This window comes from Amphibalanus amphitrite, unplaced genomic scaffold, assembly GCF_019059575.1.
Source record: "Amphibalanus amphitrite isolate SeventyFive unplaced genomic scaffold, NRLGWU_Aamphi_draft 000464F_arrow, whole genome shotgun sequence".
Classification (NCBI taxonomy): domain Eukaryota; kingdom Metazoa; phylum Arthropoda; class Thecostraca; order Balanomorpha; family Balanidae; genus Amphibalanus; species Amphibalanus amphitrite.
This window is the reverse complement of record NW_024881958.1, coordinates 253,452-271,086: the sequence shown is the minus strand read 5'-3', so window position 1 is coordinate 271,086 and position 17,635 is coordinate 253,452. Positions and strand designations below refer to the sequence as shown.

General features: G+C 48.3%; 1 protein-coding gene across 1 annotated transcript in view; it reads right to left on the bottom strand.

The window, feature by feature from the left end:
* Window positions 1-16,862, bottom strand: part of LOC122391986 (zwei Ig domain protein zig-8-like) — a 42,200-nt gene extending 25,338 nt beyond the window's left edge. Inside the window, exons 1-2 of the mRNA XM_043386373.1 lie at window positions 16,107-16,862; window positions 994-1,160 (exon numbers count right to left, since the gene is read on the bottom strand). Coding sequence (XP_043242308.1) covers window positions 994-1,160; window positions 16,107-16,164 — 225 coding nt within the window. The 5' untranslated portion in view covers window positions 16,165-16,862. The remainder of the gene's footprint in view (window positions 1-993; window positions 1,161-16,106) is intronic.
* Between the last annotated feature and the right edge of the window lie 773 nt (window positions 16,863-17,635).

Here is a 17,635-nt window from a genome sequence, read left to right as displayed (position 1 = left end):
AGCAGGTTTCAAAGAATAGTTAGAACTACCTCTGCAATTTGCACTTAGTCACTGATAGTGATGCATGAAAATGCACAAGAAAGTGCGTGAGATTGTTTTCATGAATCCACGGGGCTAGATACGAAATGCCGTTGCTGTCAAACATGAACTAATCATTGCATCTTCGAAGGTTATGCGTTCTGCTGTGCTCCATTGATCTTCCGACAACGTTACAAGGCATTGGCCAGATACGGCCGGCCGGGGAGAGAGAGGGGAGGGGAGGGGGATGAATATCGGGGAGGGGCGGTGGATGAGGAGCGGGGAAGATAACGGGCAGGATCGATCAATGAACGCTGCCCCATACCGCGGTCCCAAGGCCAGCGTATATAAGGATTGGGCCAACAGTAGCACACGTGTCACCGGATGAAGGACGTGATTTCCACAATAGGACTCTAGGGGGTCATGTTTGCACATCACTCCTTCGCAAATCAAACCAAAATTGAAGTTTCTATTCTCAAAGATTACCATGAGACTCCTTGGCGTTGGCTCGGTACCAATATTATAATGTTATCGTGAAATCGTTGAGCACTTCTAAAAGAAACTACATTGCAAGGCGTCTGACAAATGGCGGGTTTCATGTCCGTGAAGGCGTCCTGCCGGCGACCGGACCTCTCCACCCACCCGGGCTCGCCATGAATAGCCTCATCGGGAAAATGTGGCCGACGACTGCGTCAATGGGCTCATCACTGCAGGCCATCGTCCCAAGTAGTGGCACATCTATCTGCTATCGCAAATACGGACAAATGTCCGCCGAAAGTTGAGGCACTGACTAGAGGCAGCGGGCTCTGACACGTGGAGTCTGTGCTCGTGTGTGATTCTGCGTATTGAGCTTTCGATGCCTAGGCATAGCGCAACGGCTTATTACCTATTTGAAAAGAAGTTTCCTTGTCGCGAGGTACTGGCGGTATTCGGAAAGTCATTCTACCCAAAAGCCTCTTATCCATTTCCACTCACCGATTTGTCCATGAGGTGGTGGACGGTGCAGTGGAGGAAGGCGTGCGAGCCGACCTGGGCCGTGACGTTGGTCGGTGTCAGCGGGTCGAACACGGGCCCGGTGAGGCGCAGGCTCTCCAGCAGCGAGCTGTAGTCGTGGGTCGGCTGGTCAGCCGCCGCCGCCGCCGCTGCCGCGCACAGAACAGCCGTCAGAGATATACACAGGTGGGGTGGCAGTGAGATGCTGCAACAGCGTTAATTAACGACGTGTTATAGATGCATCGAGAAACAGTCACAGTGGCAAAATGGTGTCATTGATACAGATATAAGGGGTGCAGGCCCACGCCTTCAAACAAAGTCGGACTCGTAGACACAGAAGCACCATGTGTCAACAAAACACCATTTTGTCAGCTACAATCTTATAGACATCGCGGCTGCACGACGTCTCATTATATCTGGCCATTGCGCCAGGCGGCATTGTGCAAAGGGCAGCTGAAGCCTCAGCAAAATCCCGGGTGATATTCTTTTCCACGGCGATGTTCCCAAAGCCTTTCAAATCCGGCGCAAACGTTCGCGATGGCTCTGGGAACGGCTCTCGTTTCTCTTTCGCCTGACGAAATCAGAATGTTGCCGTGTTAGTGCCGCCCCTTGGCTTCTGAGGTCGCCATTACAGGGCCAGGAGAGCGACCGTAGCGGCGGCGCAAGCACCGCCGCAAGAGCGCCACTATAGCCGCCGCTAACAGGATGTTTCTCGGGGGGCCGGTCGGCCAGAAATACGAGTCGATTGGGTTGTTAGTGGCCGGTGCGGTGACGCCGCCGCGGTCGCCGGCGCCGATGACCTCCCGGTCGGGTGACGGGTGGGTCGGATCGTCGCCACCGACGGCCGCTGACGGCGCGGAGACGGGAGATGGGTAGACGCCGCGACCGACGCCGCCCAGCCGCCGAATCAGCATGCAGAAGAGCGATGGGCCCGGGTTTAAGTGGGCGAATCGGCCGCCCGCCCTGCGGGAACATGATAAATGCATTGAGGCCGTGACCCATGACCCATTTTAGTCCAATAGAGTGCAAGTAAAATGGATGTAGAGGCATTAATATCGAACCATATTAAATTTCACAAGTAATGCCGCTAACTATTTCCAAAACCGAATCTTATCTTACAATATCGCACGAAAATTCGCTTACTGTTTCTAAAACCACATCCTGCTAGTGCTGTCCAAGCCCAAGGGCAAGGCCGTTTAGGCGTTTCTGCTATATGAATATAAAACATGTTATTTTGAGCATTCATCTCCATTCTCCAAGGACATTTATGTAATACTCTTCGGCGAGCGAATGGTAAATGATGCACAATGTGGTAATGAACCGAACTTCCAGAGGTCTCGCGCATCAGACCGAGTTGATGAGTTTTCAGAAATTCCTCACTTCACAGGAGGGCTCGGAATGGCCATCCCGGCGACCCAGCAGGTTACATTTTTCATGTGTCCGGGGTTTTATATTGCGGGACATGTGTTTCATGATTTAGCGAGTGACGAACCGCGGGACCTCTCCGTGAAATAGGTCCCACTTGCTCGAAGGGCGCCGCGGGCAGTGACATACTCGACCAGTAGCAGCTCATGCCACAATGCAGCAGTTTCAGACGTTGATGGGAGAATCAATTGCGCTTCTTTCTTGTTTATTTCGAACGCAAGACGTCAAAATAAAATACAATGAAATCAAATAATCATGAAAATCAAGGCAAATCCGTCAAAATCCTTGCGTAATGAGCCTCAGTGGCGGATCCAGGGGGGGGGGGGGGGCAAAATGGGCATTTGCCCTCACCAAAGCTAAATCGTGTGGGCAAGACTATCTTTTTGCCCCTCCCGAAGATGAGAAAATCTAATACGGCGTCGATGCCAATCTGGACGAAAAGCAGGACTTCGCTCGTTTCTGAAGATTTGGGTCGGTATTCGGTAATGGTATGCTGATAAACGGAGTGAATGCATGCTGGTGTAGTGTGGCGTTGTAGCTCACTTAGTCACCGGTGCGACGGTGGGTCGGGACCGCCGAATGGGTCGGAAGCTTTGCCCTCCCCAAACGGATCGGCTGGATCCACCTCTGATGAGCCTTACCAAATTCTGGAGCTAAAGCTGCAGGTTGAGCGGGCACCGGGCTTTGGCCCCCACGCTCTGAGGGCTGCTGTAAACAAACAACGCCGCTGTTTGAAGAGAAAATGACTTCAAGCGCTTGCGACAAAGGTGTATGTAAATGGGAGCAGTCTTAGAGAGGCCCTGGAGGTAGGTTCTCGCCAGCAGGGAACAACAAAGCGGGAGACGAACTAAGTTCAAATAGGTGATGTCACTTCACGTTACTGCCCATTGTCTTTCACCGTGGGGAGAGAGAACCTTCACTTGTTTGTCATTTAAATTTGCTCTGGGGTTTAAATTGAACGGGGTTCAGGGTTAAGAGAGAGAGAGAGAGAGAGAGAGAGAGAGAGAGAGAGAGAGAGAGAGAGAGAGAGAGAGAGAGAGAGAGAGAGAGAGAGAGAGAGAGAGAGAGAGAGAGAGAGAGAGAGAGAGAGAGAGAGAGAGAGAGAGAGAGAGAGAGAGAGAGAGAGAGAGAGAGAGAGAGAGAGAGAGAGAGAGAGAGAGAGAGAGAGAGAGAGAGAGAGAGAGAGAGAGAGAGAGAGGAGGGGAAAAATCAAATCACGAGACAGTACGTTCGTTAACAAATATTACTCCAGTTATCAGAGAATTGGATGACGTGATCAATTTTCGTTTACTTCAAATTGGACTTTAACACTCGCCCGTATTGGTGTTTTTCCAGCCGCGAACGTATAAGGGGGGGGGTCCGTTGGACCCCCCCCCCTTGCCGTTTCGCCCCTGATCAAGCTAGAGCTTCGCGGAAAAAACGAGCGTGTTGCCCGTGACGAGAGGAAGCCGATGATACCTAATTTTAAGGTCCTAGGTCATTGGTTGACCTTGCAGGTCAGGTCAATGACCCAAAAGTCGGGAAAATCGGGACCTGTTAGAACGTCGTAAAGTGTGGCTGCTACGGGTTTTTTCGGGGTGCTGATCACGAATATCATGTTAGTTTTGATCACAGATGATATCTTCATGCATTTAGTCCAGGTCGGGTCAGGTCAGGTCAGGTCAACCAGTAGGGGTCCTGCCGGGTATTCCTAGTAGGTGTCAACCGCCTCTGTCAGCTTCGTAACATGTTACGAAGGCACCAAAACTACTTCGCAAATGTTCAAATGGTTGCTAAATTCGAATTCAGCTGCAAAAACTGGCCTAGGAACATGTAAAACTCGAAAAAATGAACCGAGGTCATCAAAGGTCAATGACCTGACCTGACCTTCAGGTGACCTTGACACCCAACCTACCGCCTGGGGCAACATCATATCACATGTTTGAACGCTTGAAACCACGAAAAGACTGCAAACGCGCGGCTAATGCAAGCCGAGATACGCCGAATCGCGATTCCGGCCAAACATGGTCTCGAAAAGTATGTCACAGGTCAAAGGTCATTGGGGTCAGGGTCATGAAATTTTTAGAGTAGGTGTAAAATTGATTAACGCGAGGGTACTGAAAGTTTCGTCGCGATCGGCCGCTTTTTACGCGAGTTATTTGCGAAAAACCATGGGGGGGTCCGTTCGACCCCCCCCCCCTATACGGGCGAGGGTTAACCTTAACCCGCGCCCCAGTGGCGGTCTCAGCCAACTTCGCCCTAGTGTGTGTGGGCGGGGGGGGGCATATGTTACCACCCACCTCTAACTCAAAAACTAAGAGGGCTAGAAAGACGCGGTAAAAAGCATTCGATAGCTCTCGATGAGTACGTTTAAAAGTATTTCAGTCATTTTTCATCTTAGAGCAATATTGGGGTCACCAGAGGTCATCAAAGGTCAAAATTTTGCGAATTGTCATTATGTTATTGTTCAGAAAACATGCGATAATTATCTCAGAAACTATGATAGTTAGAAAAACGCTTGGAAAAGCAATCGATAGCTTTTGAACTCTTCTTTTGATAAGGTCATCATAAAAATCACCTCAGGTCAGTGGTTTAGCCTCCAGAGGGCAACAACTCCAATAATAGCTGTTTTTCCGAAAAGTGTTTTTCGCCAATAACTTTTGACTCAAGACCGCCACCACGACCTTTCTATTGCCAGAATCGTGTTCCTCTCGCCGAGACGCGTCGAATGAACTATAATTTGACCTTGAAAGGTCAACTTGAAAATTTGACCTCAGGTCAAGGTCATGACCTGACCGGAAAAGGTCATGCTGCATATCAGTCGATGCGTCTCGGCAAGACAAACATAATGAGACCATCCCCAGCGTTCTATCTCCTTCCAATCGAGAGTTTTTGGCAAAAATCTGTTTGTAGCCTCAAATGACCTCGGATGACCTCTCTAGAGGCTATCAGCAAAAAAAAACACCTTGGTCGTCACGGGTGGTCCAAATCATTGTGGTTCTGAAATATTTGGACTGTTCCTTTGCGTACACACGGATCTAGAGGCATTTTCGTTTTTCTCCATTGACTTATAATGGAAAGGTCACGCTACTGACCTGACCTTAGGTCACGGATATAAACAAAATCCGAGATATGCACATTGTAGGTGCCCATAACATCATGCAATTTACCAAGTTTAAAACCTTTCTGACAAGCACTGCAGGCTGGACATGATTGCAAACTTTTTTGAGGCTTGGTCAGAACTTGACCTGGTGACCTGACCTGACATGACCTGGGGTAAAATTTCACACATTGTCCAAAATTGATGCACAAAAAGCTACTCCAAGCGGCGCGGTTTTTTATCCACACGCAAAAGAAACGCGACAGGGTGGTAATATATGCCTCCTCCCCCACTGGGGCGAGGGTTAACGATGCTCTATCACATTTAGGGTATTTTAGCCGTGTTAAACATCAGCCATTCTGGTATTATTTGTAAGTTAGTGTTTCTTGAAGTTCCAAAGGAACCAGCGTTTCGAAGGCGAAATGTCACGCCTTCGAAACGCTCAGGGACTGCTAGGGCATAACTTTGTTTTCAAAAGAAAACACTCGAATGACAAGATGAGATTGGAGTAAATCTTGGGAAAAGAATGATTCAATAAGGCGAACGTGATAAAAGGTAACGGCACTAACGGTTTAGAGCTAAAGGCCTCAACGACCAAATTATCAAATGAACGAATGAGTATACCTCATACCCGAGTATAGTTGTTCGTTTATATCAATAGCAGACGCGCGCCGCTATGCTTGTTAGCGAGTAATCCAGCATGTGACGTATAGGAGCATTTTTATGACTTATCCTCTGCTCTTCATGTGCTCTAGCGACAAATGATAACAATTGTCAAGATCAGTAGTAGCCTGCGGTGATTTCCCTTCGCGATCTCGGTTATGATTTGTTTTCAGTAGCATTGCTTTTCTAAAAAAAAAAAAAAATTGAAGACAATACTTAGCTCTTTTACATCCCCTAAAGCAGGGGTCGGCAAATGGTGGGGCATGCCCCCTTTGGGGGTAATGGAGCCCTTTCGGTGGGGGTAATGAGGGATTCTGAGAAAGCCTATCTTTTTAGAGTTTGTAGCTCCAGTGATGGAGCCATCGTGACTGTTGCATCCCAGGGTTCAAAGATTAGCCCAGGCCAAAGGCACAGCACACATTGATTAGATACCAATTTTCATGTACCTGCTCGCCTCACCATCTCACCCCTCCGTACAGTCGTACAAAAGCAGCTGCAACTTTTAACCATCGCCCGTCTGTTGGCGTTTCAACAGCCGCTAACGTAAGGGGGAGGAGTCGTCATCGGACCCCCGCGGCCTCTCGGACTCGGATATGGAGCTGTGCATAAAAAAGACGAGCGTGCTACCCGTGACAATAGGAAGCCGCTGCTGCCCATTTTTAAGGTCCTTGGTCATTCCGTCTCATTCAAGAGGGCAATGATAAGTGTCGAGAAAATCGGGACCCGCTATAACTTCTTGAAGTGAGATTTTATGGCTCAAGATGATCTCCAGAAAAAGCTCATAAGCCAACGGTCATTATGGGTCCAGAGGCCAGTTTTACCAACAGAAAAATAGCCGCCTGCCGGAATTTTTGCCTAAAGATCGTTTCACATATGGAGCGTAAACGGTAAAGCCCTATCCGCTTACGAGCCCATCGCGTTTACGCTCCGCTCCGTATATGAAGCGGTCTTGAGGCAAAAATTCCGGCAGACGGTTATTTTTCTGTTGGTAAAACTGGTCTCAGGTCATGATATTTTCCGGGCTGGTGAATAAAAAAAAAAAATGATGGGCTCGAGGGTACAATTTGGTCGTGATCCAATGCCTTTTACGTGAGCTTTTAACGAAAAACCACCCGCCACCCCTATACGTACAAGGGTTAACCTTCCAGGCGGTGGGGGGGGGGGGGCATTTTTTGCCCCCCCCCCCCTTTAGTTTTTTTCGATATATCTCGAGAACCGCTGCGCCGATCGTCACCAAACTTTCAGTACCCTCCCGGGAGTAGCTAGTGCACATGGTGACCAAAAATTTTCCAAAGGATATGATAGGTTGGCCGTTAATGACGTCAGAGTGACGTGAATTCTGCCATTTTCGACCAAAAAAAAAAGGTTTCGCGGGGAGAGCTGTCAGGCCTACAGCTTTAGTGATACAGAAAAATGTTTCAGACATAAAAGGTGTGGAATCAAGAGGGCTACAAAACTGCTATTTCGATTTTTCGAATTTTTTGGATTTTGACCCCCCCAAAAAATAGATTTTTAAATATAATAGCCGTAAATCCAACAAGTTTTTTGAATTTCAAAAAAAAAAAACGGAATATATGTGATAGTCCCTACCGCCTTCTATCTACATACCAAATTTTAGATCGATACCTCTTTTTTGGCCAAGTTATAGCGAAAAAATTGCTCAAAATTGATGACGTCAAATTTTCAAACTCAATTTTTAGCAATTCTAGACCTCATAGCGTAAAACAAAGACCACCATTAGACTCCCCGTGACGAGCTGCATCGAATCAATTCCCATTTTATGCAAAAATATCAACTTTGAAATTTGACCTTTTTTGACCTGACCTTGACCTGACCTCCACCAGAAAGTGACCTAAACCGTACCTGATGGTCTTATAACCAACACCATTGAGTTGGAAATGAAAAACTGGCCATAAAACATGCATCGCACAACGTTAGTAAAGTTGGGTTCATGTGGTGACCCTTGGTGACCTGACCTGTGACCTGACCTGGTATGACCAGTGACCTCTAATAGCAACATATTATGTACTAGACAACTGACGCCCTATCGCTGATTTTCGACAAAATGCGTTTTACTCGGTGTTACAGCGCTTTCCCTAGAAGCACCGTGAACGGCGAAACATTTTATCTTTGACCTGACCTGTGACGTCATCTGTGACCCCGAGGTCAATGAAATTTGGTTTCCTTGGACCAATTTGACAGGGCTATGGAACGCCGTTTGAATTTTCCGGATCCGTCCAGTAGTTTCGGAGATACGGGGGGGGGGGGCAAAAAAATGCCCCCTCCCTCCCACCGCGCGGAAGGTGGCTGGGAGGCCCACCGCCTGCCGGGTTAAATGGGATATAGCATAGGCGGCGGAACGAGGAGGGCACCGGGGCACCGTGCACCCTTTGATTTTTGCATTTTAACATTAGCCCTATGGGCGTTGCATGGAAAGAATGGGACCAAAAGTCGGCAGTGACCCCCCCCCCCCCTCCCCCCTTAATTGAAGGTGTTCCGCCGCTACTGGGATATAGGCATTAAATGTTTTGTGGAGGAAGTGTCATGTTTTAAATCTGATGCATTGGAAATGCACAAATACCCAGAGTTCCAGGACGGTATGGAATTTCAGTAAACTTGGTTGTGTCAGCAATGGGGTCTGGTAGGTGGGGGTAATGGCCCTGCCTGGCGCCCAAAAAGGGGGCACGACCCCGAATGACCTGCCGACCACTGCCCTAAAGGTCCTTGCCTGGGAAAGTTTGAAACATATAAGGAGGAAAACTCTGAAATGAGTTCCAGCATTCATTTGCCGTACAAATCAATTTATTCAACATCATACAGTAGTCGTTGGCGTTGTTCAAATATTTGTGATATCAAATTCTCCTAGTTCAAAACAGTATTTGACATACCGGCCAGAAATATCAATCATATTTCCGGCGTCAAACTGAAGAACATACATCCATTGAAGTTCAATGTGTATTGGCTATGTATTTCAAAATTCAAGGCTAGTTCTTCTCAGTGCTGAACAAAGGAAGACTAAAGAGTCAAGCTAGCTGGGTAGTTTCCCATCGGTCGCTCGGTTGGGCGGCGGTCGGTCGGACGATGGGTCGGATGGCAGGTCGGTCAGCGGTTGGTGGTCGGTCGGTTGGTCAATTGGTCGGTCGGTCGGTCGGTCGGTCGGTCGGTCGGTCGGTCAGTCGGTCAGCGGTTGGTGGTGGGTGGGTCGGTCAGCGTTCGGACGATGGGCCGGCTGGCAGGTCGGTCAGCGGTCGGACGATGGGTCGGTTGGTCAATTGGTCGGTCGGTCGGTCGGTCGGTCGGTCGGTCGGTCAGCGGTCGGTCGGTCGGTCGGTCAGCGGTCGGTCGGCGGGGTGGATCCGTTGGTCCTTCGCTTCGTGACCAGCCCGGAGCTCATGTAGCACGGGTCTCCTCCAGGACACGCCAAAGGTCACAGCCACCGAGGCGCGACCGCTAAATGGTTTTGTCTCGACCCAGTAACGGGGTATCATGGTCTGGTCTCGTGTCCGACTCCGGAACAGGGCGGCAGTTACCACGGCGCTCTGAGCTCGGCGGATTTCGAATGCAAAACATTAATATAAAACAGAAAATGAATGGTGGCAACTTTGTTGAAACCGAAAATTATCGTTGTGGTTTTTCCGAATAATTTGTCGATTTTTTAATGTAAATATTCATTATCCAATTCCATGCATCGCATAATGAGCAATAAGTATGGGTATCATTAGTTTCATTTTATTTTTTATGTTTAGGAGCTGGGCTCCCTTGGATCAAGATGTTTCGTTTTATGTTTGGCACCATGCAAAATCAAATACACATCTTTTTACGGTAGCAATTTGAATGTGTGCCCTTTGTCGTCTATTGCCTTGCCTTAGCCCATTAATGCCGGAATTTTTATTTTTTGATTCTTAAGTTGTCCTTAACAAATGTTAGTCACACGGGTCCCAGTAAGAAAACTGTGCAAGCTTAAAAAGATTGTTCCATCGGTTCTCAAGTTATAAGCATGGGTCATAAATGACCCAACCGGCATTAGTATAGTCACAAATAATGAGTTATCACGAAAACCGATTTAGCTAGATACCTTATTGTGTATACTGTATAGCGGTCTCAGCCAAACAATATTAAGAGGCACTGCATTGCAATGCTTTGCAACGTCTCATTGGCGAGGCCGTTGATGCCGCTGGCAGGCCTGTGGTGCCCCCGTTAGGCCTCTGGTGCTCCTGACACTGTCAGGGGCACCATAGGCCTGACAGGCCTGTGGTGTCCCTGGAAGGACTGTGGTGCCCCTGGGCCCTGACAAGCCTGAGGTGCCCCTGACAGGCTTGTGGAGCCCCTGACAGGCCTGCAGTGCCATTGCTAGGCCTGTGGTGCCCCTGGCAGACCTGTGGTGCCCCTGGCGGGCCTGTGGTGCCCCTGCTAAGCCGCTGGTGCCCCTGGGTCCTGGCAGGGCTGTGGTGCCCCTGACAAGCCTGAAGTGCTCCCGACAGGCCCGTGGAGCCCTTTACAGGCCCAAGGTGCCCGTGCGAGGCTGGTGGTGCCCCTGTGAGGTCGATGGTGCCCCTGGCAGGCCTCTGGTGCCCCTGGTAGGTCTGTGCAGACCTATAGTGCTCTTGCTAGGCCAATGGTGCTCCTGCAGGCCTGCGGTGCCCCTAACAAGCCTGTGGTACCCCTGACAGGCCCGTGGTGCCCCTCGGCCGGCCGAGTCGCCGGCCCGACCCGCGTCACGGCCCCGCACGACTGGTCCGCACATGATATCCCAATATCGCAGCACTAGGCCTGGGGTGCCCCTGTCAGGCCTGTGGTGCCCGGCCCTGATAGGTCGGTGGTGCCCCCGGGCCCCAAGGGAGGTCATGGGTGACCCATATGACCCCCCTCCTTTGGATCCGCCACTGTGATCTGATCACAACCCCCAGAAATAAATAATCGTATAATCATCAGTTGCTTCCCTTGTATTCAATATACGAGAAAATTGACAACACTATTGCCGGCTGGGTCATTTATGACCCAATGATATTTATCGAGGAAAAAAAGTTATCCGATGGCGACAAGAAGGGCAAAAATATACATCATACCCTTTATCATTCAGCAGATAGTATAGTGCAAACATGATATAATATTACTTTTTGGGGCGGCGCGCCATTGCCAGTCACCGGCGGCTGTGCAGTCCCGTCGTTTTTGGCTCCAGAAACTTCATTGGACGAGCTCACACAAGTTTTATGCGGCTCCGACGCTCGTCACTGAACCCACAAATCCAACAAAACACACGCACAAGCTCCTCAAAGTGCGACTTGCCTCCATTGAGAAAAAACATTAAGATTTTGCTTTTCGGTCATATATGACCCAAGCGGCATTAATGGGTTAGTATAGACAAATGACTGAAATTATTGCTACTGGAAACTGTCCGGGGCAGCAGTTTGCAGTGGACTTGTATACTCTGAACCAATGACAATCTCGTCTGTCCCGCTGGCCTGTCAGCAAACTCAGACGAATGGTCGCAGCTCTGCACCGCTGCTGACGTGTGTGGAAGGGCCGTGCCGCGCAACAAGCCAGCACTGAGAAAAAAATTGACTCCATATGGGTCAAAACTCTGGAAAATACTCCCCTGAAAACTCCTTAAAACCATTGATAACTCCCTTTCCAGCAGAGTTATTGAGTGTGTTCTAGGGTAACTTCGAGCCTTCCTCATTTTGCGACAGAGTTTTCAAGAGTTCTTAATGGATGGCGAAATGACTCCATGTGTGACACCCCATAACCCTGTGACGCAACTCTCCATTATTCCCGAAAAACTTTTCCCGAACGTTCCGACAGGAGTAAAAGGGGAGTTACGAAGGGGTTTTAGCATACGTCGCGAGGCTGCCGGTGGCCGCCATCTTTTGCGCGTAGTACACAGCACGTTGTGCGGGGCGGCGGGCGAGGTGTTAGTGAAGAGCGTGTTGACTTAGACGGACCTGACCTATACAGTGACGGATAATTGGACCTTACTTTGGATTTAAAGGTAAGCTTAGCTGTATTTCCCATCATGCTTTTATAGTGCAAAGTGTTATAATACTGTGATGAGAACATATGGTAACCCCATGTTCTTGATGGGCTGGAATGGTCTCTGTAAGGGTAATTGATTTGTTTTGTTCCTGAGTGAGATAAAGATCGGAAACAGCATGCTCTGAGTTTCTAGGTATTTGCAAATATCATACATTATTTCCCTGGAATAAATTGGATAGTTAGGATTACACAAGCTTTACACGTCATGGATCCTATTGTTATTGCCCAATTATTTTAATATCCATACCAATGACAAATATCAAATTTGAAGGGCTTCAAAGCAGAGCCAGAAAATTAAATTATCTTGGCATAAAAGCCTTGATTTTCCTAGCCCCTATATATAAAAAAAAAATCAGTTACCTACTTACCTACCACTGCCACTGCCCATGAATGACGAAAACCACCGACAAACCAGCATGTTTAAATAAATTTTGTCTAAATTGTTGTATGTTTTTAGAAAGTGTCCATAATTGAATTTCGTTCTTTAATGTTGACATGGGAACCTATGCAGCGTATAACGTCCTTAGCTTATTTTTAGCGATCTGCTCAACTTTTTGAGCGTTCAAGTAGGTACGTTTTATGGCATTGCCCTACTGTGTCTGCAACTAAGATGGAGGCTGTTAACTTGCCCTTTAGACTTTCACTGAAACTTAACTTTATCAAAATTGTAGTGCATAAAAAGTATGCTAACGTTGCAATCTCTTGCTTTCATTATTTTGACATCATGTGCCGAAATGCAGTAACAGTGCCAACACGTCAGGTCGCGTATGTCTCGTCTCGTCCATCTTGTCTCATCTGCCTACCTCTCAGTCTCCTCCCTCATTTCTTCCTTCCATCTTTCCTCGCTTCCTTCCTCACTCCCTCTTTCCCTCCCCTCTCTCTCTCTCTCTCCCTTTTTTTTCTCCCTCTCTCCCTCCCTTCCTTCCTTCCTTTTTTCCTTCCTTCCTTCCTTCATCCCTCCCCTCCTTCCCTCCCTTTCTCCTTCATTATTTCCCTCCTTCTCTTTTTTTCTTTCTCCTCCATTTCCTCCCACGCAATGTTAAGTGTACCTATAGTTTCATGGTTATTAACATTTTGCAGGGGATGAGCTGAAGAGCCTGCAGCGCATCCCGCAAGACACGTCGGAAGTCAACGGAGGCCAGCAAAATATCCATCCCACCATCGTGAAAGGAGAGCCGGACGAAGAAGACGCAGTATTCGTCGAAGCCCAGGAGGTGGTAGGGTAGCGGCACCACCAGACCAAGCATTCCTGCTGTGGTAGGCCGCCTTTTGGATTCCCGGAGAGCGTGCCGCGGCGGGATGTCGAAAGCGTTTGTTAATTTTTTAACCCTCCCACCGCCCCGGACTATGAATACACATTTCTTGAAATATATTTTTTATCTGTGCTTCGGTACACGAGCTTTGGGTGGTTACGCTATTCGTCCAATATTTATTTTCGGGGGGGGGGGAGGGCTGGAGTGGAGTGATGGGAAGTTTGGGTGAGTTTGATGGGGAGTAACAAGAGGTATAGGTATACCATGAAGATGTAAACGGAGTTTTGGGGAATAATGGAATGGAGTAATCGGGAGTAATTATGAGGCAATAGGAGAGTCATTGAGAGTAATGGAAGGGAGTTTCAGGGAGTATGTTGTTTGTTTTGATAGGGTAAATGAGAGTAATGAAGAGTTTTCTAAAACGGTAGGGAGAGTTACAGAGAGTTTCTCGAGGGAAGTTTTGGGGTGTAATGGAGAGTTTTGGAGGGGGTGTAATGAGGAGTACCACCCGGGAGTTTTGGGGTGTCGTTTTGGTGAACTCCCCCTGAGGGTGTCATGCGGAGTCAGGATTTTTCTCAGTGAGGGTCGTGCCAGGGGGTCGATAAGGTCCCATCGGACCGTCCTCAGGCGCGTCGCATTCCCACCTACAGTAACTTGCATACCACCATACGGATGGCCGCAATAGGCAGTGTGCTTGCATGTAGATTGTAGACGGGTGAAGCGGCATCGCTACTGCAGGCTCGCCTGACGCAATCGATAAGAGACTCGCACCTACATGCGGTCAACATGGGAGAAAAGAATATTCAGATGACGCTCAACTCGAAAAGATTACTTTACCGTGCCAAGTGCTGGAGTTGAAAAGGGCGCATAGACATTACACGGTACTTAAATCATTTAATCGTTTGTCTGTTGAACTGGATAAATTGCAATTCGATGCCGGCTCCTTGTATAACATACTTAAATGAAATACTCCAGCAAAAGATAATACTTTTAAATAAAAATGACAAAAAAGAAAGACCGTCAGTACTTATGATGAATATGGAAGCACTATGACCACGTTTCCATGGGCATCTTTGATCCTGATCAGTAAAAATGGATTAGGTAATCCAGTATAGTTAGACAATATGTGAAAATGAAAATAATGGATTAACTGATTATATAAGCCTAATCCACTTGAAACTATATCATGTAACGAATAGTTTGAGAAATATAATACGGATTAAATTTGCTGATCCGGATCAGTGATGCCCATGGAAACGGGGTCTATGTCATGTGCAATTATTCCCCTACTACACGATGATAAGTTACAGCCATGTTGCAAGTCGTTTTAATCACTATGTGTTATATTTTTAGACACACTCTAGTTTTAGTTTGGATGATTTGAAGCCTTGTGGAACATGATTATGATAACAATTGCAAAAACAAATAATCATAAAATAATAACAAAAATCAAATAATCACAATCAATTGAATTTTTCAGTTTCCTCAAGTTATGAGCAAGATGTTGTTATCTATATTCTTGCAATACCCTCTGGCTAAATGAATACAAGGCTATTGATACCTTAGATGCGTTTAGCAATTCTCCCTATCGCTCGCTTCCAGTTTGAGCGATGCGGATATATTCAGGTTATCATCGACAAACGGCAAATGCAGCCATCTATCGGATTGAATTGAGACAATCAGCTCACCAACCAGTTCCATTCCGACCCGGTGGTAGCCGATCCGCAAACAATTTCTGATGCGGTATTTGCGCATTGAGGCTCAGTTCCGGCCAGAGGAGTTCTCAGAGCCCAATCCTTGCAGCAAGTGCCATAGACGAGAGCTATACATAGTGCTCAGTCAATATCAATTAAGTATCAATTGGCTTGTAATGCAGTGCAATATATAAATATTTGTAATTGAAAATTACTATTGTGTCATGTGTGTAAAGGATCTATGCCGAAAAGACACACTGGTACAGATGAAGGGATAGAACTTTATCACATGCAAGAAGAGCCAGTACCTACACTGTAAAAATGTTAACTAAGTTCCTAGTTATCCGGCCACTTCTCACTAACGAAATGCGACTATATAGACTTCACTTCTTACTAACAGAATGCGAGCAGACTTCAAGTCTACTCGCATTTTGTTAGTGAAAAGTGGCCGGATACTATAGGGAAAAAAAATTACAGTCTATAATGCCTACGTCCTATATCAATAAGTATGCAATACCAGATAACCCATTTTACATTGACAATTCAGAAGCAAATTGAATTCATTTACGAGCAGAATGTAAATCATCCGCGGTATTTGTTTAGATAAGAAAACATTCAATTTAGCAGGATATGCCTTGTATTTAGGGGGACCGGCTCACAGCTGTTTCAAGTTCTTTTGTGTCAGAACAAGTTAGCAGGGTTGGCTCAACACAAGCAAGCAAAGCCGGGCTTAATGAACATTTCATATTTATGAGTTCTGACAGTCACCTCATTAGGCCATCACGGCAGAGGGAAAACCGGGCTTTTCCGTAATCAGCGGGGCTTAGCGCGTAGGATGCATCATTCCTAACCGACTTTACATTCACAAATATTGCAGGCGCCTCAGACGGAACAAATCAGTGAAGAAAAAAATAGTGGCATTATGGCGAACATATCTCCCTTTCTTACCATGCAGACCGATTGTGAGTAGCGTGGTCGCTATGGCAGTGGCCAGTGTCGGCGGCATAGTCGTGCGGCTGGTGGCGGGCACTGGATGCTCTCCGCTGGCCTGACGTCGCGCTGCACCATCATCCCCCCGGGCTGATCATATCCAGCTGCGGACGGACCCCAGCGGCGCGTGGCGCGGGCGGCCGCGGGCCCCGGCCGGCGGTTACCACACTACCACAGCGGCCCGGCCCCGCACTGACCGCGGCTGTGGCACTCGGTGGCGCCTGTACCGTCACATTGCATCACCGCACCCCTCCATAGCGGCACCCGAGCTGTAGCTGCAGGTCGACACAACGTCCGCCACGGCCAGCGCGCAACACCCTGAAATGGAGACTCTCAGATCGTCACCCAGTTGACGTTGCAAATCACAGGTGTTTTCGGACTCGATGCAATGCACTGCACGATTCACACACAGTTGTCGGTAAGACGTCGATATTCAATGTTTCGAAATCGGCAATTCACTCAGAAAGCAAAATCCAATCTTCCAAATCTTCCGATAGTTCTCGGAGCCCACAGAAGATCGGATTATTAGGTTGTGCGCCTACCGCTTGATCTAATTTTCCGGGAGCACTGTCACTGGCCGCTATATATCGGTTATCCAGCCACCGTTAGCCGTCCACTCGTACGCGTTGTTACCAGGAGCTGCACTCGGACGCCGGGCGACGGTCTGCCGCCGGTGACGCCGTCGCTGCCGTCGCCGGCTGCTACCAGCGTCGCTCCTCGGGACGACTAACGACCTTCCGTCGGCGGCGACGGCGTCGGTCGGGCACCGTCGGCGGAGTTGCGCGTCGGCCGCGACACCACACTCGCGACGGGCGAGAGCGGGGAGAGGCAGGGAGCGGAGAGAGGCAGAGAGCGGAGAGAGGCAGAGAGCAGACCGATAAGGAGGGGGAGGGTGCCGCCTCCAGCGGGAAACGCGAGAAGAGAGGCAGCCAGATAAGGCGACAGTTCGATCAAGTGGCGAGTGGAATTAAAAAAGAGAAAACGGCTGGGTGTTGGGTTGATCCGCATATTTCCTCAGCGCTGTTGCAGCCACACCAACTGGCTTAAAAAACAGTATGACTCTTGCAAGCGCACAGGGTACAAATTGAAAAATGACAAATACAGGGTAAAACTTAACCCGCGCCCCGTTGGGCTCTGCCGAGCAACGCGCCCCGTTGGGGAAGGGGGGGCCATTTTGCCCCCCCCCCTAAGATCTCGAGAACCACGCAATCTAGCGACAAGCGGCAAACGGTGTTGGATAGCCCTATCAGGGAACTACCTTGTGACCCAATTTTATTGACCTAGGTCAAACCGATGACGTCACAGGTCAGGTCAAAGGTCCAATTTTCACCGTTTACAGGCATTTCAAGAAATGCGTTGTAAAATCGAGTAAAATGCATTTCATTGAAAATCATCGATGGGGAAATATTCTTCAAACACTTGCTAGTTGAGGTCACTGATACCAGGTCAGGTCACAGAGGTCAGGTCACTGGGGGGTCACAATATGA